The sequence below is a fragment of the Curcuma longa genome, chromosome 12 (genome assembly GCF_044706935.1).
Source record: "Curcuma longa cultivar G26 ecotype Majalengka, Jawa Barat chromosome 12, ITB_CL_G26_1.1, whole genome shotgun sequence".
Taxonomy (NCBI): Eukaryota; Viridiplantae; Streptophyta; class Magnoliopsida; order Zingiberales; family Zingiberaceae; genus Curcuma; species Curcuma longa.
In genome coordinates, this window is record NC_133872.1 from 88,826 (window position 1) to 108,516 (window position 19,691).

The following is a 19,691-nucleotide window of genomic DNA, read 5'->3' on the forward strand; positions in this document are numbered from 1 at the left end:
CTAGAGGCTCTACCCCCCCCCGGGATCAACCCTGTGGGCGCATATGGATCTTCTACCGGTGTGTATGGCCTACGAGTGGTTCCTCGTAGTGGGGCAGGGGGAGTCACAGCAGGCCCAGCGGGGTCTGCCTGGGGAGAAACTAGAGCTCCCGTTTGATGCCTTTCCAAGGCCTGTAGGACAGTAGCCACCACCAAGTTCAGGTCGGCTTGCGTCAGGTTAGTTGGGCGAGGAGGGTCGGGAGAAGGTTGCTGGTTATCCGTCGGCATGTCTCAAGGCAGGATAATTCGATTCCCACAGACGGCGCCAAAATATGTTCCTGTTGAGATGCACCTTCGGACCAGACGACTAACTCCCTCTACAGCACCTCGTCCCAAGATCTGCTTAGGGGTATGTTATTGGCCTGTGATGAAGGATCCGTGAGATGGAGGAATCGGGCCTTCTCCTAGCGTCACAACTCCGATGCTTCAGCCGGCCGAGGGAAGGAGCAGTGCTCTCTTTTAAGAAGCCAGAAAACCTCGAAAAATCCCCCTCCTCTTCGTGCTTCCCCCTCCTCCTTTTAAAGAAGTGAGGAGATCTTGAAATGTCTTGTCTTAGACGTGACACGGAGGGTTCAGTCAAAGCTAGGACTTCATAGAGATGTCTAGCGGCATGTTACAAAGCATGGTTTGTTCAGTAAACACGTGGCCCTATTGACTGGCCAGGAAGGAGTAGTCTCTTCAGACACGTGTCAGAATAGTATAGGAGAAAAGACACGTGGGATCAAAAGAAGGAGTATTCTTGGCAGACTAGTGGATGGAGGAAAGGGACAGCTGTTTCGAAATGGATTTCGGATCACCTCCCCTCCGTCCTGCTGCACGCGGAGACAGAAAGGGAGAGGGACGATCTACCTTCAGGGCATTTTAATTCGTTTTCAGTAAGGGTGAGCGGGGGGAAGGCTAGGGTGCTTGAACCGAAGTGGACTACAATTCGGCCATCAGGGGCGCAAGTACGGAGGAGGGGGCGTGCCCGAACCGAAGCGCATTTCGGTTTATCCCCCCGAGGCGCGAATATCCCCCCGCGAATAGGAGGAGGGGGTTAAGTGAGGCGTCACGTGCCTCTGATCGTACGATGAGCCCCCCTTACTTCGTTAGGACTTGTTTAACCACGCTCATATCTCCTCCGATAGTACGATGGACCCCCCTTACTTCGTTAGGACTTGTTTAACCACGCTCATATCTCTTTGATCCTATAACCACCCATAACAGTTCATTTGTGGTATTCTTACAATTCCTTTATCCGTTTTAACTTTGCAAAATATTTTTCAGATCTTGTTTCTGATTTTACAGCTAATGATGGTGCATAATTTAAATTGGTGAAAAGAATTTAGTTGGTGTGACTTGGGTGCCTTTCCTATTAGATTGGTTGTTGACCAAAGCTTACTCTATGTGAACAATGGATAGAGTAAATGAACCAGCTTTGGAAGTGAAAACAACAACTTAGTACTCTTCAGCATTTTAAATTAAAATTTTAAAAAATATTAAAATAGGTGTTGTCTATCTCAAATTATGCAACTAATTTCCATTGTTGTTGGCCTTGAACGATGCTCAATTTGCCCTCTTTATCTTAAGTAAACAGACTTTTATGTAAGGTTTAAAAATCTCTTTGTGTGCCAAATCTGTGTCTATCGGTCATTGCTTCAAACTTTTGAATTAATAACAGCAAGGTCTGGTGTACTTGAACGAGTTGTTTTATTTCCTTCCTCCGTGAGATGGTTTGAAACCCATCAGAAAGAAGATAGAAATGGGGTGTTGGCAACTTTCTTGGCTTTTTCCTTGAGCTAAATGTCTTGCAGAGGAAAAAGATTGGCATTTGTCTCAAACAGCTCCATGTTTCGATTAGCTGGCTGAACAATATTTGTCAGTGCCAGTTATTATGTTTCAGAGCTCTTGTTATAGATTAACCGTTAAGCCATGAATGACCTTAGTTTTCTTTGATAATGGTACTTACTGGTTTTAAGTCACAAACACCAAACATGAGCAATTTGAATGGATGAGTTTTGATTATTAGGTCAACTTCATGTGTTTAATACAGGAAGTAGCTGTGAAGAAATTCCTAGACCAGGATTTTTATGGTGATGCTTTGGATGAATTCCGTAGTGAGGTACATAAATATTGTTTTCTCAATTTATAATTACTTATGAATATAAAGTAGAACAAGTACTTTTACTAATTTACCCATATGTTTGTCTAGATTCGGATAATGCGGAGGTTGCGTCATCCGAATGTTGTTCTTTTTATGGGTGCAGTAACTCGTCCTCCTAATCTATGTATTGTTTCAGAGTTTCTTCCAAGGTGTGACATATTGGTCCTTTCTTTTTATGTGTTTGACAGAAAATTGTCCTGATTAGCTACGTCTTGTATAATTTTGGCCTTGTATAGATGTGTGGTGTGGCTAGTGTATTGCATGGATGATACATATGTAAACTAGACTAGTAATGCACAATTAGATTATATAAATCTTAGAAAGGACCAATAAAATTTATGGTATTGGTGGGCAAGGAATTTAAAATTGATTCACAAATAAATTATAGAAATATTTCTTACATATGGATTTTCTTTACTTGAATATTACATATTCTTGATTTGGAGCTGAGTTAAATGTGATAATGGCTAAAGATATTTTCCCCACATCAGATCATCTCCAATGGATCTGCTTCCAGTCTGCATTGACAGAAACCTCCCAAGTTAAATTCCTTGGCCTAGGTCCAATTTTTTTTTATACTTTGTGGTTCCAAATTGGTTCCATTTGGATGGTGGGAGTAAGCTGACTTAAATTGGAACTAGATCGCATCAGGTGGTGCATTACATGAACATTCACATGCTTGATTTGGAGACAATATCTAAACATTTCACAATGATTTTTAATGGTTCTGCTTTCAGTCTGCATTGAATGTATTTTGCTACATCAACTGGGTACATGATGTAATGGAGTATACAGTATACACAAATTTGAGCAAACATCATACTTAATGGCATACTAACAGCGACCATCTATACAGGGCCGATATGGTGTAGGCTTCACTTGTATATTTGTCTTATTTGCTCGGATTATTAATCATTGTCATGAACAACACAAAATTGTTGAGTTGGTATTCCTGAATTATTAGCATATTCTCGATCATTTTACCAAATAAATTCATCAAAAATGCCTCATTAAAGTGTTGTGCATGCCATTGCCTTCTTTGAGCAGCCATCAACCCTGAGTGTCAATGCACACAACAACGAAACTTTTGAAAACTCATACTGCCTGTAGACTTGCTTTAGTTTTAAAGTGATCTGCTAAGCATAGCTGATATTTAGAAACTTTAAATCTACTTTGCAAGATAGCTAAATAGTTCTTAAAATTATTTTACACACACACACACACACACAAGGTTCTATGTATAAATTGAGTTTCATATTACACTGTATATATTGGCTCAATGTTTTAATGATCAGAATGGCATTGATTAGTCACTTAGTGTCCTTTTTTCAATTTATATTCTTTAAGCTAATTTTATTCCCCTTGATTGTACAAATATTTGACTGATTTGGATTGAAACTTCAGAGGAAGCTTGTACCGGATTCTTCATCGCCCAAATTGTCAAATTGATGAGAAGCGTAGGATAAAGATGGCTCTTGATGTGGTATGAGCAATTTTCTGAATTTTTCAATCTGATTCCTTGTGTTTTGCTAGTTTAGTAGTTTCTCTGATGGTTTTGTTTCTCAGGCTAAGGGAATGAATTGCTTGCACTCAAGTGTACCTACCATTGTCCACCGTGATCTTAAATCACGTAATTTATTGGTAAATGAGAATTGGACTGTTAAGGTATGTAGTTGGCCTTATGAGTTATGAACACTAATCTGTTGACTATAGTAATCAATTTGGCATACGTTAGTTATGGTGCCTCTACAGTAAGAACTAAAAATACACAACATCCTTATCCAAGTTGTTTGACAAATACTAATGAGGAACTTGAGCTGTTGTGGTATAGTTATGCTTTTTATTTGTTCATTGCATTGCTTCATTAACATATTAGTTTTTATCTTTCAGTCATAACTTCATCATTACATTTCAATTATCAACTGAGCTAGAGACAATTTGGATGGCATGGTTGTATGATATATATTGCTGCATGAGTATCTTTTTCATTTGAATTGTGATGCCTATGGAAATTAGTTGTGCCATATATCCTGTCAGATAATGCCTTCAATTCCAAATTTTCAGGTTTGTGATTTTGGCCTGTCACGCTTGAAGCATAGTACGTTTCTGTCATCAAAATCTACAGCCGGAACCGTAAGATATTATTGCTTTTGATGCTTTGCTTATGGCTTCAACAGTTTGGAGGTTAATTACTAAATCTATCACAAAATTTTTAGGTTTTAATAAATGTATCAGGAATTTTATTTAATAGTCACATTCTTTTGCCTTTGTAAAAAGAGATCTATCATGTTCTTGACTTAACAAATTGAATTCCACTTTTTCTGTGGCTATCATGGCATACGTTAATTAAACAATTTTAACACAATTTGTTGAAGAAATTCAAAAAAAAAAAAGTTGAAATATTTTAAATTGATTAAAAATGCTAATATATGACTATTTGATCATGTGAAAATAATTTTATCAAGAATTAATTAAAATTTTGGTTATAGAGCATTTTTCATTATAGATTTATTACAAAATTGAAAGCATGTGATATATTTGTTAAAAGTAAAAGTTAATGGCTCATTTGTTAAAACATTGACCTAATATTTGTTATTAGAATGAAGAAATATCACGATATATTTGTTCATATAATAAATGTGCATAAAAGGCTGATTTGACTTCATTCCACGTTCCACAAACTCTTATTGAATCTTACGGACCTGTGACTCACGGTAGATGAATCTCATGAGTTCATGGTGGCATTGAATTATTGAAAATATGGGCACACTACATACATGTAAACAACTTAGTTGAAACCATTCCCCTTCAATGAGGTTGCTAATTTATGTTTCTTTTATCTGACAGCCTGAGTGGATGGCTCCAGAGGTGTTGCGCAATGAAAATTCCAACGAAAAGTGAGTTTCCCTGACTGATCGTGTGAATATATATATATATATATATATATATATATATATATATATATATGCTTTTCCACTTTAGTCAAATTCTTTTATATGGGTACTTCCCCACAATCTGTTTGCTTTCAAACTACTAGAGTAGTGCAAATTTACCTGTAAATTTGCAACTGCAATAAGCACACTATCTTCATGCCTGACATGAGGAGCAGGGAATGCTGATGCGCAAGTTCAAATCTTACCTTCTGATCCCATGGATGCATCTACCAAGAGAATCTTAAGCAAAGAGTTTGTCGACTCGAGATTTTTACATACCCAAGCCAATTACATAGAAAGAGCCGTTATTTGCTTCTTATAAGTATATACCTTAGGCAAGGAAATGTATATTGTATCTATATGATAAGCAATTTGTTCTTGCATTCTTCTTCCAACATCCTCCCAATTATGAACACATACATTTTTCCAGAAGTGATGTCTATAGCTTTGAAGTGATCCTCTGGGAACTTGCAACTCTGAGGATGCCATGGAGTGGAATGAACCCGATGCAAGTGGTTGGTGCTGTTGGATTCCAGAATCAACGACTTGAAATCCCAAAAGAAGTTGATCCCTTGGTTGCTAGGATCATATGGGAATGCTGGCAAATGTAAGCTTCAAAGTTATACTCATATGCTAAGTTTGCTAACTAGTCATATTGGTTGATCATGCCGAGGACCATCTAGCTGTTATTTCTTCCCTTCAGTTCAAACTACCAGTAATTGCCTATATATATTCGCATTCTAAAATTGAGCTGGTGAAATGCAGTTAGATATAAATAAATACACCTTGACTTGGATGCTGACTCTGATCTCTCATGTAGCTTATCTACTTTGAAGTATACTCATTTTATTCGGTCACACACTGTTTTTTACTTTGGTCCGAATGATTTGTCTTATCAGGGACCCAAGCTTGCGTCCCTCGTTTGCACAACTGACAACTGCTATGAAGTCCCTGCAAAGGCTCATCGTTCCTTCGCCTCAGGGGTCGCAAAACCCTCCAACGCCACAACAAATATCAGTGAACTCAACACCATAAGCACATCAAACGACGAGTCAAACTATACTTGACGGGTTGGATTTAGCCATAACCGGCCGACTCTTGTACCTGTCTTGCACCCATACAAGTGGTTTATTTTTTGCAGTGAATGTACAATACTTGATTATGTTTATAGCATTTATTATAAAAAAATGTGTGGTTGTATTTTTTTTTAACCCATCATGCGTTGCCAGTTGGAAGCCGGCCGTATCCTGTGGAAACACCCTGTAAGTTGGGGAACATAAATGGTCCAATGTGAGAGAGATCATCCGAATCTTTAGTGATGATGATCATAATTGTAAAAGTTACAAAAACTTGTGTATTTGTTTACTTGCTTATGAGATTCTGTACATGCATGCTATTTGTGAAATGTCATTGATTTTCCTTGTAATTCGAGGAGAATATGCTAATCATATAAACAAGCAAACTGATATTTCTGTTTAATGCACCACCGTTCGTATTGATTTTGCTTAAATTTTATTACTCAAACTCCTGGATAGTTACCACAGTTGGCAACTGGATTTTGTTGGCATCGGCTAAGTTTATATGCAAGGGAAAAATGAAACTATTCTTATAATTTTAAGCGAATTGATATTTTTAAGTAAGGTTAGTTGATTAATCAATGGTTGAGAATCTTTTTTTTCCTTGCAAATTTGTCACAGTGTATTCATTTTGAAGGCCAAGAAAGCGACTTTCTCATTCCTTCACTTCATAAGTTTATGGTCAAACCAAAATAAGCGATCAGTTTATCTTCAAAGGCTGATAGCTATCCATCAATCTCACATGAAGTTTTTGGTTCATCTATTTTTGTGACTACAGGATAAGGTAGGCAGTGCCCCTTCAAAACATTCCTGTCTACCTAATAGATAATGCAGTGCTTGATCAACGCAAGTGGACTATTTGAATCACATATTTTCTGCTGTATCTTGACTAGTAGATAAAAGAGATCCTTAGGGAGCCTATAATTTGAATTTAAAGTAGGGATTTTAGCAGTCCCTAAACCTAGTGAATGCACTTAATTAGGTGATTTGCACCATATCTGTGAAAATTTACGGCTTCATTTTAATCATGAAGCAATCGTTTACTCTGGCCAATTCTATCCAGTAACTGGAGACTAATTAATTGAAGCCTTCTTGTGCCAAGAATATGGTCCTTAAGGATGAGACCAGGCACATTCTCAAGGCCTGCACTATCACTACTCTGAAAGAGACGTCTATTTTGGCAGGGACTTTGTGTCTTTGATACCTTACGTTAGAACATGGAGCAATTCAAGGAAATAGACCGATCAGATTTGTCTTGGTCAAAATGTTGATGATAGCTGATACCCCACACGACATACTCAATCAAGTGAAATGCCTGTGGCAAAGCATCAAAAGGGTTTTTGGTCGAGTAGGATAAAGTTAAAAGAGCTCTGGAGTGGCTTGCGCCTGATTTATGGAAAAGAGAGAAAAAGAAGGGATTCTGATGAGGAAGAGTCATTGCTAGTGTCCTAGCTATGGTAAATAGTGCTGCTCAAGTAATGAATTTTCCCATGGTGTTGATTGCTAGTTAATGAGAGAAAAAAAAAACAAGGCAAGGTTTTGCTGTGAGAAAAATGAGCATATAAATTCTTTACTGCACTGTGTTGTGATGTTCAGCAAAGGTCAGAGATTGCTACTCTCTTCTTTTCAATATTCTGTATCAATCTGTCAAAATATTAAGTGGCTTTGAAGTTTTGATCTTTATTTACTGCTAAAGGTATGTGGTATATATGCCTATCTGAATTCTTAGGCTTTGCAATGCAAAATAAATTGAACAAACATAGTTGCAAATGAGCTTTTGGCACAGATATCCCATATATCTGTTATCTAGCCAAATCTCCCTATCAACTTGAAGTTTTGTCAAATGTGTTTTCCAATATGTGCAGTAGTGGGGATGACTTGTTTTCAAATATCTTTCATTAGATGCGACATTGCCTCTCATTTGTACAAGAATTTGTGGTGTTCATGACCTTAGCAGCATCCTTCGTTGTCTGATCAGGGTATTACCACTGACCTCTCTTAATTAGAGATATAGCCAAGTACTCAGATATCCACTTCTAGACATATTCCCTCAGAGATAAGATAAATTTATATATTATATATATAATATCCAAATCTCAATTTCAATAGCACAATACACTCCCTGAAGTCACTTTCTGATCCATTCATCTAGCCACCATCCCAATCCCATGCTAAAGCTTTCACCACTTGCAGATAAAAGTTGAAGGTCCCATTCCTGAGAAGTGAACAAAAACACAAGGAAAAAAGTCTTCTCGTGACTACTTTATCCTTGTTATCTTGTAACCCCTTTACGTGAACACTGTCCCAATGCCATCACAAGTAGATCTCTATCCAAACTCAAACACTAATCTTTATCTGTTAAACTGTGTTCAATTTACATTAATGTGATACTTTGATTAGTGATGACATTATTGAATAGGTTGACTATATGTGTGCATATTATCTGCCAATAAATGCTATGGAGCATCAAAATTAAGCAGTGATTGCTCGTGATAGCCAATGATTCTGGCCTGCCTTCCATGATGAGTTGCACCTCTTTTTTTAGCCAATGAACAGACATAAGACCATGATTACCTTTCAGTTTCTTCCTCGCCACCATTCTCCATTTGCTTTGCTCCACCTCGAGCCTTGATGAGTTCAGGCCGCTTGTTTGATTGTTTCCCTGTACAAGAGTAAGCTATACATCTTCTTCTGCTTTGCTGGCAGTGATCTTTATGTGGAACTGCTCTTCTCTTTGCAGTTGTCTTCCTATGTTTCTCAGATCAAAATTTCAGGAGTTCATGCTGAAGAACAGGTCGAGTACAGTGACCAGCAAGCAAGGCCTGATGTGTGATCCTCCCTCAGCTGCTGCCTTTCCCACTTCTATACTGGAAACCATGGCCTTCTCGTCCATTAGGAACAGCAGCAGAAAGGTCTCCAAGGAGTATGAAGAAGAGACAAGGGGCATTGGACTTGGCCTTCTTGATGTACTCACGAATGAAGACTCTGTTACGGCTGTTTCCAAGCAAGAGAAGAGAGTCGTGGTGTTTGGGTCTAAGCTTAAGATTCAAATACCTTCTCCGGCCACTGAATCAATCTTCATTTCGAGTGTCGGCCATGCGGAGTCCCGGCATTCACCTATAGAATTTGGCATCAAAACTAGGAATTCACTGATGGCCTTGTACCCCTCGTCCCCTGCTCAGAGAACGTTGATTCCTCGGTCGGAGATGGCCCAGTCGGAGGATTACACTCGTGTCATCTTGCACGGGCCAAATCCGAAGACTACTCATATTTTTGAAGACTGCATCATTGAAAGCGGCAGCAGTGCATCTGCTGATCATGAGAATTGGAACTGTTCTTGTGGCGAAGGATTCAGCAGTCCTGTGAATGATCTTTCCAGCTTCTCCAACGGTTGCAGAAAGATAACTGACACAGGGGAGGAGATTTTCATGGACAGGTTTGTTATCTAATCTCCTTTTAGAGGAAAGAAAAATAAAGGTTCTTTTTTTTTTCTGAAGGACGTTGAATCGCTCAATTGCTTTGAGGAGATGTCATTTCGTAGAATAATCATCCTTATACTCTGTCAATCTTAGAGCATAGAAGGAAATTCTACTGCCACATTGCCACTGCCAGGAGATGTTTGAAGCAGAAGGGGAGCATAGAATATCAATTTGGCGATGCAAGAATTCCTTGAAGCAAGATCAAATACATGATAGCACACTTCGTTGCTTCTGGTTTTTCTTTTCAGATCTTTCGCTTCGTTTTTCCCTGCTTTCAAAGGCATGATTTTGTTGATGTGAAAAATCAACTTGTTAATGTATGGTGAGGAAATGATTTGTTCACAAGAACGAGGCAAGCAAGACTTTTGAAGAGACAATTCATAAGATCGTAGGAAATTTTAGATTACCAAAATGCATCGCCTTCAAGATTTAACATTTCCTACATCCTGATACTACCACACAACTACACGAGATTACAAAGATGTAAAAAAGGTATACGCTAATCAAGCAGCCTTCTTGGGCGATTTGGTCGCCTTGGACGGCGATTTGGGCTCCTTGGCAGCCGTCTTCTTCGGCAGCAGCACCGGATTGATGTTAGGCAGCACGCCGCCGTGGGCGATCGTCACGCCGGCCAGCAGCTTCCCTAGCTCCTCGTCGTTCCGTATCGCCAGCAGCACGTGGCGCGGGATGATCCGGTTCTTCTTGTTGTCGCGCGCAGCGTTCCCGGCCAGCTCCAGGACCTCCGCCGCCAGGTACTCTAGGACGGCGGCGAGGTAGACGGGGGCGCCCGTGCCCACGCGCTGGGCATACCGCCCTTTCTTGAGGAAGCGGCCAATGCGACCGACGGGGAACTGGAGGCCGGCCTTGACGGACCGAGAGACCGGCTTCTTCTTGGGCCCTCCACCTCGGCGCCCAGCTGCTCCCTTCTTCGCCTTGCCGGCGACTGCTCCACTGGCGTCCATCCCCTTCCGGCGAGATCTCGAGTCGTGGGCGAGAGAAGCTGAAGCGGAGGCGGCGGTTCGGATATTTGAAATCGATACCAAGCCGAAGCGAACCGAAACCCTTTTATAGCCATGGGTTGGTTTTCGAGAACCGTTGTGGTCCTCAGATCGCGCTCTGCTGCCGTTGGATAGGTTTCGATGGACGGTCGAGGAAATCCACACTGGCGATCCGTGAGAGTCGATTACCGACCAATGAGAATCGGCCACAGCTGGACGCTCCGATTGGCACCTGAAAGGCTGAAACAGCCTCATTCGTTCATTCATTCCCCACCTTTCCTCCGTTGGATTAATGAGATTTGATCACAGCCGTACAATATCGAACAGTTAAAAATTAAATTCTGACTAATTCAACCGTTAGAAAAAAATGTACAGGTTTTAACTTCTGTCGTTGATTATCTATGATATGATAAATGTCTGTGGATTGAAGATTGGCTAAAGTGTTCTTTAGATTTGTATTTCTCACTGAGATAGTTCAAGACTTCTTCAGAAACATCATCGTCCTGGAGAATTCTTCAAAGTTCACCTGTCCATCACCATCAGTATCAGCTTCTCCGATCATCTCTAAAACTTGCTCTTTTGTAACATTATTTCCAAGGTCGATCATCACACTCATGAGCTGCATTCAGCGAAATCATAATCAGGCAACCATCCTAACAACTCCTACCTTCTGAATTCTTTTAATTTGTTGCTTGGCATCGTGATGTTTTTACTTACAGAGAAAGGTTTAGAAGCAAGAAACAGCAGTTTTGTACCTCACTAGCTGAGATGAAACCATTCTGGTCGATATCAAAAACCCTGAAGGCTTCTCTCAGTTCCTCTTCTGCTTCTTCCTCCTACAAATTAAAACAACGATTAGGACGATGGCAGGAAACAAGTAAATGTGTGTGTGTTTTGTTGGCCTCACCGTCATTTTCCTATCCATTACGCTGAGGAACTCATTGAACTCTATGGTCCCATTGCCATTCACATCGACCTCCATGATCATACTCTGCAGTTCTTGTTTAGTTGGGTCGACGTGCCCCATGGACCGAATGACCCTGGCCAGTTCTTCAATTGTGATGCGACCTGATTTATTTCCAAGGTAAAAAGGGCAAAGATTCATCATTTAATTTCTTAATGATATATCTAAAATGACTAAAAACGAATTCATGTCATAAAGTCAAGCAAGCAATATACCAAAAATTGAGAGAGAAAAAATCAAACTGCAAGAAAGAAACGGAGCAAAGTGTAAGGAACTAATCAAACCATCTCCATTTTTGTCGAAGAAGGAGAACACCTCCTTGTACTCAGCTGTGAGATCCATGAAGATCCTTCAACACTAAGCAATTGACAATTAAAGAAGAGACAGGAATTCTCTTGTTTAATAGTAGCAGTGCATTTGACTTGTGCTGAAAGTAGTATCCAAGTTGTTTCTCAACACTTTCACGCTTCATTCTATCGTATTTCGTGTTTCTAACCCAGAATTTCCAAGAAATTAAGGTTGCTCAAGGCCAACACTAGAAGAAAAAACTTATTTTTGGAGCTAATCAAAAATGAATTTGTGCCATTCACTCGATTACAAACCTCAGGAAATTAAAGGCAACTCATTATTGCAAAATGCATTAATTTTTGTGTTTTATATATATATAAAACCCGCAATTGTTTGAGGAAATGATAAAATGTTTTTTCTCATGGGCAAAGTGATGATAGGAGTGCTCCTACCAAATGAATGGCTACACGAACATACATCCCCACAAGGCAACACAAGGTCCCACCACTGGATCTCTACAAGTCAATTACTCGGACTAATATATAGAATAAATATCATTCCACCAACAAAATTAAGAAGTATTATATATAGTCCCATGACCTCTCTACCAAGATGCTCCTCATTGCTAGCTAGCTCTTGCATACTTGCATACGACTCTTTACATACGCACAAACACAAATGAAAGTTAGTTTTCTTGGGGGTGGAGGGACTAAATTATACCTTCCCAGAAGAGGAGCAGAGTCAGACAATCGGAGAACGAGTCGACTGATGATGGTATCAGCCGCCGTGCAGATACAAGACAGACCAACCAAGATGGTGCTGGGGAAGGCCATGCACACAACTTTATCGACGACAGAGGAGATGAGGGCGTTGCTAGTGCCGATAAAGGGAGAGAACAAAGAGAGTAAGTACAAAGATAACTGGTTCGACCTCCTGGCCATCCATTACCTGACAAAAGCCATCCAAGCAACCACAGGTTTGTTGTTATTTGGATTCAACAACAGATTAATTAAAGAGGGTCCTGTTCTTCCTCTAAATTAACAAACTAATTTTTTCTAGTAGCTAGGCTTTATTATATATATATGGAGAGAAGAAAAACCTTGGAGATTGATGGTTTGAGTTACAGGGACAAGCAACGAGAAGCAAGGGTACGAGGGACTGGTTGAGGCAGCAGTCATGATCTCCAAGAAGCATGGAACAAAAGCGCAGCAGAATCTAGTGATCCAAGCTCTGCAGAAGGCCTTCCCAGTCGCCATACTGACAATGGCAAGTGAGCTTATAACATTAATTAATTTCTTTGTCGTGGTTTTCTAAGGAGAAAAAATGGTTTTCATCAAAAGCACAAGATCTAGCTAGCTAGTTATATATTTCACTGTGTCATAAAAAAATACTATTCAGTTTTAAAGAGAACAATTATGCAAAATTTTACTTTTTTGTATCAAGATTATTTATAATCACCATCTTAAACATTTTTTTCATCTGTATCCTGTGAATTAAGCAAGAGAAATTATGTATTATTATACATGCCATGCAGGTAATACACAAAATGATATAAATAATATTAAGTGCTTAAAAGAAAACTTTGACAGAGATGGTGATGCAATGGATGTCAATTGGAGAATATACAAAGTCAATCAGTAAATAGCTAGCTGTTAGAACAAAATACAAAAAGTTACACACTATTTTGATCCATTATGCCATGCTTAATTAATTACTTAAGCAAAAATAAGAGAAATAGAAAATTTTAAAATAAAATAATTAATTTCTCTTGCTTATCAAGAGAAATTAAGATCTTGTTATTTTATTCTCACCCAAATCAGGCTAAGTAAACAAAATAAATACGAATTGAAACACTACAATTCATTGTTTTTCTTCACATAACTATTTTATTTTTTTCTCTCCTCCAAATAAACATAACATTCAAGAAACTTGAGGTTCCGAAAATGCAGGGAATACTTAAAATATAGATCTTGGCAATTTAATGGATTCTTGGAATAAAAAATTTATACTCTTGTTTTGTTTATTGATAAAAAACATATGAACTAAAATCAAAAGGAATATAAATCTATTCCTTCTGCGTTACCTGATTGCTAATGGGAAGTTTGTACTCTTGTCTCTTGGCACGGCAGATAAAGATTTTATTGCCTCCGTCCACATTTACAAGAGAATTCTTTGCAGCTTTCACTACATTGTTCTTCCCATGGCTAATTGGCCTCTGCGAGGTACATGGATTATTAAATTACTCAAATATGCAGTAACTTTGAATCCCCCAGAACTAAAATGAGTGTGATTCTTGTCTGAGCAAGGTCAGGGAATCAGAAGTCAAAGGGAAAACAGAGAAGAATGTGGTATACATCCCTAAATGCAGGTACACTTCCACTGTTATCCATAAAGATGCGCAAAAGTCACATACTGTGTATACCTGTTCATTATGTCTTGTAGGTTTCTTGAGAGCACCAACTGTGTGGGGATGTGCACAAACTTATGCAAGATCCCAAGTCAAAGCTTCATCCAGGATTCACTTGGAATGCCAGTCTATATGAATCCAAGTATATTTCTTACAAACCCATTTTCTATCAGAACATCATGTATGGCTGAGTTATTGGATCTATGTTAGAATGGAGAAATACTTTCACACAAGCCAATTATGATTCGAGAATTTCTAACCCAAATTTCACCAACAATTTCATAAAGAAGAATGTAGGGAGGGCTTAGAAACTTTTGTTTGCTATAGAAGGGGAAGTGGGACAGCACCAAACACTGTCGATGCACGAATTCATTTCAGAAAGAAGAAAAGAGAGTAGAAAAAAATGAAAGAACAAGGGCCACAGGGCAACCATTTGGGGAACAAGACCAAGGAACTGAGATCCACAAAAGGAGTATTAAATTCTTCACGTCGAGGAGCCTACGTTCCTGGAGTCCTCCATGCAATGAGTAAGCTGGATCTCATAGACCATAGTTGTGCTATTCATCCATTCAATTTGGCATCAGAGAAGAAACATTCATATTCCATCATTTCTTTTCAAATGGCTGCTTCAATGACGCCCATTTCCAAATGAAGTGGACAGAACACCAGTAACGTCAAATCTCATTCCTCATCAGTAACAAGCACTACACGGTCAAAAATTCAGTATTCATGTTAAATATCGTAGGTTCAGGCATCATGATATCTATATGACCAACCATGGAAAATGACCAATAGTTCACCAAAGATTCAAATCAATCAAGTTTAAATGATCCAAAGAGCATCTGATTCCTAATGATGCACGCTTTACTATAGTCATAAGAAATATGAAAACTTTCTAGATATTGCAATAGTTATCTTGTAGACGCTTATCAGCTAGTAATGGCCCATATTCTAATGATGCTTAATTCCAGATTTTGAAGACATGAGTTGTGAGATGATCTTTGGTCAGCAAGCACCAACTGATGATCCCTCACTGAAACAACCATGCTATCACAAATCCTGTAATAACCTTAATCCAAGAATCAAGAAGCATCCTTAATTTCTAGCTATTTATTGTTTTCTCTCTTTTTTGCAGGCATAGCAAAGCAGACACATGGAGTGAACTGTTCCTAGTGGATGATGACAGCGTAAAGAGTTTTGAAATCTAAGGTCTTCGACATACCAGAGGGATTTCAAAGCTTTTAGTATGTAGTTCATTTGGAACTCTCCCCTGCAGGAACAGTGCTTCTATTTCCTGATCCGTATCAGTAAAGTCAATGTGATCTGCTGTTCCATTTAGCAATTGTGTGGTGAAAAATGAAATGTGTTGGTCTTGGTTCTTCTATCTAAAATTTCTAGTGAGAAGTTATGATGATTGTTAGCTTTTGAAGAATCACAACATGGAATCTAGTGATTCAACAACCAGCCTTATTTGACTCCCTTACTAAATGACATGACAGGCATATAATGGGGGTAATTCAAGTCAAAACATCTATATTGATGTTTCAAGATTAGTAACAAGAAGTTATTAAAAAAAAAACATAAATGATAGGGACTACAGCAGTGTCGGATGATTTTTCTTTTTTTCAGAGTAACATGAGGTCACTTGTTCAACCAGATGATTCTTAGTGGAAGCATAATGGAACGTTGGCTAAGGTCTACGTCTAGTTGAAATAAATGAGCAAGTTGTATCGATCTGAAATGACTTACATGCTCCACTAAAATTCTGAGGAATTCAACACACAAATTATTGATCAAGTGGGTTAAAAGCCAAGTGTTCTTCATCACTGACAGCCGTGGGAATTGATTGATATAATAGGAAAAATTCTACAGACAATTAAAGCTCGAACATGCTACAACAGGAACAATTTTAAAGCTAGACAAAGCTTGATTCTTACTATAGGAAAAGTTTTACAAGCAAAGTTTGATTACTACAACAGGAACAAATCTACAAACAAAGCTTTCTTGAAACCATCAAATTTGGTATATAGTTAAAATTTTATTCAAGCCAGACTAGAACTGATAATAATAAATAATAATTCTATTCTATTTTTCTCAAATAAAATCAAATAAAAGAATTGGAATGACTATATGTAGGAATTCGTATTCTCTTGGGACAAAAATTATTCCCATACAAGAGTTATGTACTTTATGTAAGCAGTAAGCCTGGTGTGGGAAAATTTTCTTCAGCTCAAATAAAAGGAAGAAGAATAAGAAAAGCCCTATAAACACTCTAATTAGTTCAGTATTGCAGTCTAAGCCCAATTTTACCTAACATAAATCCTTCATTTGGGCTCACCACATGACCAGGGCCGAAGTCATATTTTAAGGTGATCAAATGAGCAAGATAGGACTCAACTAATTCCAAACATTTGGTAAAACTGATAAACTTTTATATAAGATGATCAAATGAGCAGGCTATCATGACCTTAACAGCTACTGGCATATATAGGACAATTATGTTGCTCACTGTCTCATAGTCAACTGCTCTACTCTTTACTGGCTGGCTAACATGTTTCTGCACAAAGTATTAAGGTTAAGGTAACTGCAGAACATCAGATCGAGGCTTTGCATAAAATTGTCCTCTTTCGTCGTCATGTTTGACCTAGCTAGGACACAGACCCAAATTTGCACAGCGGAGTATGCAGCGGCCTTTGCTATCTCTGCTCCATCAGCAAACGTCACACTCGCCGGCGGCAGCGCTACCTAGCGAGGTGGCGAATCGTTTCTCTGACGAGATCCCTATAAAGATCATCCGATCAATCTGGACGACGGCGTCGGATATCTCGGCAGCGGGCAGGAACCGCGCGCCCAGCGGCGATGCATTTCGTCAGGGATCTGCACGCGGCGTTTTTGCCGGCGTCGGACGACGCGCGGAGGGAAGCGAGGAGGAGGGCGTCGCGCACGTCAGAGTCGGGACTATCGGTGCAATTTCCATTATCGGTCCGTACCACTGCAGCGCATGGCTCTTCCCACTCCTACGCCGATTGATCTGCTCATCATTTCGCATGATTGTATTATTTATTTTCTAGAATTGTATCTTACGTAATCGTTTCCATGAAGAAAAAAAAGGTGAGAGAAAAATATTATTGTATATTTATGAATGAACGCGTCTTTTAGCTAGCAGATTAAAATAAATCAAAAGAATTGTATTTAATTTACCTTTAAAATCGATGCATCGCTCGTGAACGGCGACGAGTCCTCTGAAACGGATGGGGAGGAGAAGACGATGCTATTTATGTGGAAGGTGGTCACGACGTCGTCCTCCGCCGGTCTCTGAACCACCCTATTTTTGTCAACCGCCTTCCGCATGTGGCTTGCTGGCGATCCGGTGGCCGTCGGATCCTGCCCCGTCCTCTTCGATCGGATTAGACTTTGTGGAAGCGACGCTCTGCGAAGCCGCGCTTGACGGTCGCCGGTTCACAGGTGACCTCGATGGCGCACGGATCAACATCTCGCTTCGCCGATTAACGCTCTGATGTCTCGCCGTGTCGCATCGCCGGCAGGTAGCATTATCGGTTTGGCCAAGGGTGTTGCTTCTCGGCGGCAGCGCGTATCTCGTTGGGCCTTGGAGACCTTCTTGATGTTGACGACTGGGGAGTTCTACTGAAGGCGCACTTCGGAATCGTGCATCAGGTTATCGCGGCAGATTGTCCGGTGGTTCGCCAGCTTGGAATGGAGGAGCCCCTGGAACTGGAACGCCTCCTTCAGAGCCTCCAAGTCCTTCACCGGCTCGTTGAGCCCTCGCATTCTCAGCCGTCTCTCGATTTCGCCGTAGTGCTCCCCCGACCTCTTTGTCTCCCCGGAAGAAATTATCGCAGACGAACCTATTCCCCTGGAGCGGCGTGATTTGGGCATTTCTCGTCGGCGGCTCGAGCTTCTTCACCTCAGTGAGCGTGAGCTGACCCTGATCCAGGGCATTGAAGAAACCCTCGGCTGAAATTGGGGCTTCTTCAGGAGGTGCGAACGAGCTCGGGTCCGACGACCTATATCGAGATCGATCTCACTCGTGATTGCGGCTCGCTTTGCTCGCCAACACTCTCCTTCCTCGCCTTCATTGACGATCCTCAGCTCAGCATTGCTGCCTCATCCTCCAATTAATTGAGAAGCTCACCAAAATTAATTGAGAATAATTTTCTTAAGAAGCAAAGGCTTTTCAAGTAAGTTATGCTTGTCTAATTTATTCGTATCAATTTTGCATTTAAACTTAATTGTAAAACACCATGTACTCAACAATATCAATATCCAAGTAATATTTGCTCTGGCGGATATCTGCAAAGTAAGTTTACTTAAGTGGCTTTGGGCCTCAAAAACCTTTTAGGGCCATGTTCAGTTTACTCGAAGAATGTGTATATTGAACAGAATGCTGTGTATATCCTTTGTTGAGTGACACACTGCAGGTCACTCAAGGCCAATCCTTTCGATTCATTCAGTGGCAGTAGTGGAGAGAAAGACAAGCAGCCACTGCTCGCAACAGTCAGCTCTATGGCAATGACCACAGGAGCAGCCCGTTTTGCTCAGGTTAGTACATAATATCATTAGTAAATTAGGTAAAGTTTGTGTTGCTTTTGTCAGCCTGTGCCATTGAATAGGATTTACTAGTTTCTGATCAGGGCATTATTGTGCAGTCAGGAGTTAGACAGTTCTGTTCATTATATATATTTCATTAGCACAGAGCTTCATGACAATTTTTAGCCATACCAACTTTAGGAACATTCTCGTGAAAAAGATGAAATTCGTCATCTTAGCTTTTCCATAACTTCACGATCTCCATGAATATGAAGAGATAAATCAAAAAGCGTACAGTTGAGCAACAACGTAGTTCGAACTCTTATCCTCTTTATGCCAACTAATGTTCATATTGTGCCAACTCAATTATGTTTCAGGAAGGTGAAGATGGAGGTTTTTGAATAATCATATTTATTATTTGGAAGAAAGCGGTGTTCGAGCCAAAGCCAACTTCAATAGGTGCTACCATAATGCATGGTTTACTTAATCTCTCTTTTAACATTAACTTTCTCTTATAATCATTGGAGATATCACCTACCTTGAAGAAAATAATATATTTAGTACCTCATCAACTTCAATGAAATTCCACTCCTAATAAACAAGTTAAACCGCATGTAACAGATGTAAATAATGTCTAAATTAATTCAAATAAATTGGGCCTCAAATCACGTGAATCCACGTCATAAGTGCCAACTGAATGTGGCGTATGGGCCTCAAATCACGTGCGTTGTCCATCTATTGAATATACCTACGCAACTCGCGTGTGAAGAGTAAAGGAAGGGCACTGATGATTTGATATTTCAAATAATAATAATAA

The 19,691-nt window shown here is 39.7% G+C and overlaps 5 protein-coding genes and 1 pseudogene across 6 annotated transcripts; 3 read left to right on the forward strand and 3 right to left on the reverse strand.

Moving 5' to 3' along the window:
• The first annotated feature begins 43 nt into the window (after positions 1 to 43).
• Positions 44 to 6,229, forward strand: LOC141843377 (serine/threonine-protein kinase EDR1-like). The gene is made up of 9 exons (XM_074731454.1): positions 44 to 172; positions 2,071 to 2,139; positions 2,230 to 2,330; positions 3,586 to 3,664; positions 3,748 to 3,846; positions 4,246 to 4,314; positions 5,029 to 5,078; positions 5,545 to 5,721; positions 6,014 to 6,229. Exons 1-9 carry the CDS (start codon positions 44 to 46, stop codon positions 6,147 to 6,149), a joined length of 909 nt encoding a protein of 302 aa, XP_074587555.1. The 3' UTR covers positions 6,150 to 6,229.
• Positions 6,230 to 8,665: 2,436 nt separating this feature from the next.
• LOC141842968 (FCS-Like Zinc finger 8-like) lies at positions 8,666 to 10,046 on the forward strand. Of its 2 annotated transcripts, none has more exons than XM_074730970.1 (3): positions 8,666 to 8,862; positions 8,931 to 9,626; positions 9,763 to 10,046. In XM_074730970.1, the coding sequence occupies exons 1-3, from the start codon at positions 8,822 to 8,824 to the stop codon at positions 9,767 to 9,769; spliced, it is 744 nt and encodes a 247-aa protein (XP_074587071.1). In that variant the 5' UTR covers positions 8,666 to 8,821; the 3' UTR covers positions 9,770 to 10,046. The 2 variants fall into 2 exon arrangements, with proteins under 2 accessions (XP_074587071.1, XP_074587072.1); XM_074730971.1 differs by having other exon boundaries at positions 8,965 to 9,626.
• On the reverse strand, positions 10,042 to 10,712 carry LOC141842969 (histone H2A). The gene has a single exon (XM_074730972.1). It carries the CDS (start codon positions 10,629 to 10,631, stop codon positions 10,173 to 10,175), a length of 459 nt encoding a protein of 152 aa, XP_074587073.1. The 5' UTR covers positions 10,632 to 10,712; the 3' UTR covers positions 10,042 to 10,172.
• A 430-nt stretch (positions 10,713 to 11,142) lies between these two features.
• Positions 11,143 to 11,975, reverse strand: LOC141843016 (calmodulin-1-like). The gene is made up of 4 exons (XM_074731028.1): positions 11,916 to 11,975; positions 11,575 to 11,735; positions 11,423 to 11,503; positions 11,143 to 11,286 (listed from the first exon to the last, which is right to left on the reverse strand). Exons 1-4 carry the CDS (start codon positions 11,971 to 11,973, stop codon positions 11,143 to 11,145), a joined length of 444 nt encoding a protein of 147 aa, XP_074587129.1. The 5' UTR covers positions 11,974 to 11,975.
• Positions 11,976 to 12,591: 616 nt separating this feature from the next.
• LOC141843015 (beta-carotene isomerase D27, chloroplastic-like) lies at positions 12,592 to 15,695 on the forward strand. The gene is made up of 7 exons (XM_074731027.1): positions 12,592 to 12,895; positions 13,046 to 13,185; positions 14,049 to 14,141; positions 14,226 to 14,287; positions 14,362 to 14,468; positions 15,298 to 15,387; positions 15,462 to 15,695. Exons 1-7 carry the CDS (start codon positions 12,598 to 12,600, stop codon positions 15,497 to 15,499), a joined length of 828 nt encoding a protein of 275 aa, XP_074587128.1. The 5' UTR covers positions 12,592 to 12,597; the 3' UTR covers positions 15,500 to 15,695.
• A 1,204-nt stretch (positions 15,696 to 16,899) lies between these two features.
• Positions 16,900 to 18,692, reverse strand: LOC141843378 (uncharacterized; annotated as a pseudogene).
• Positions 18,693 to 19,691: the final 999 nt, after the last annotated feature.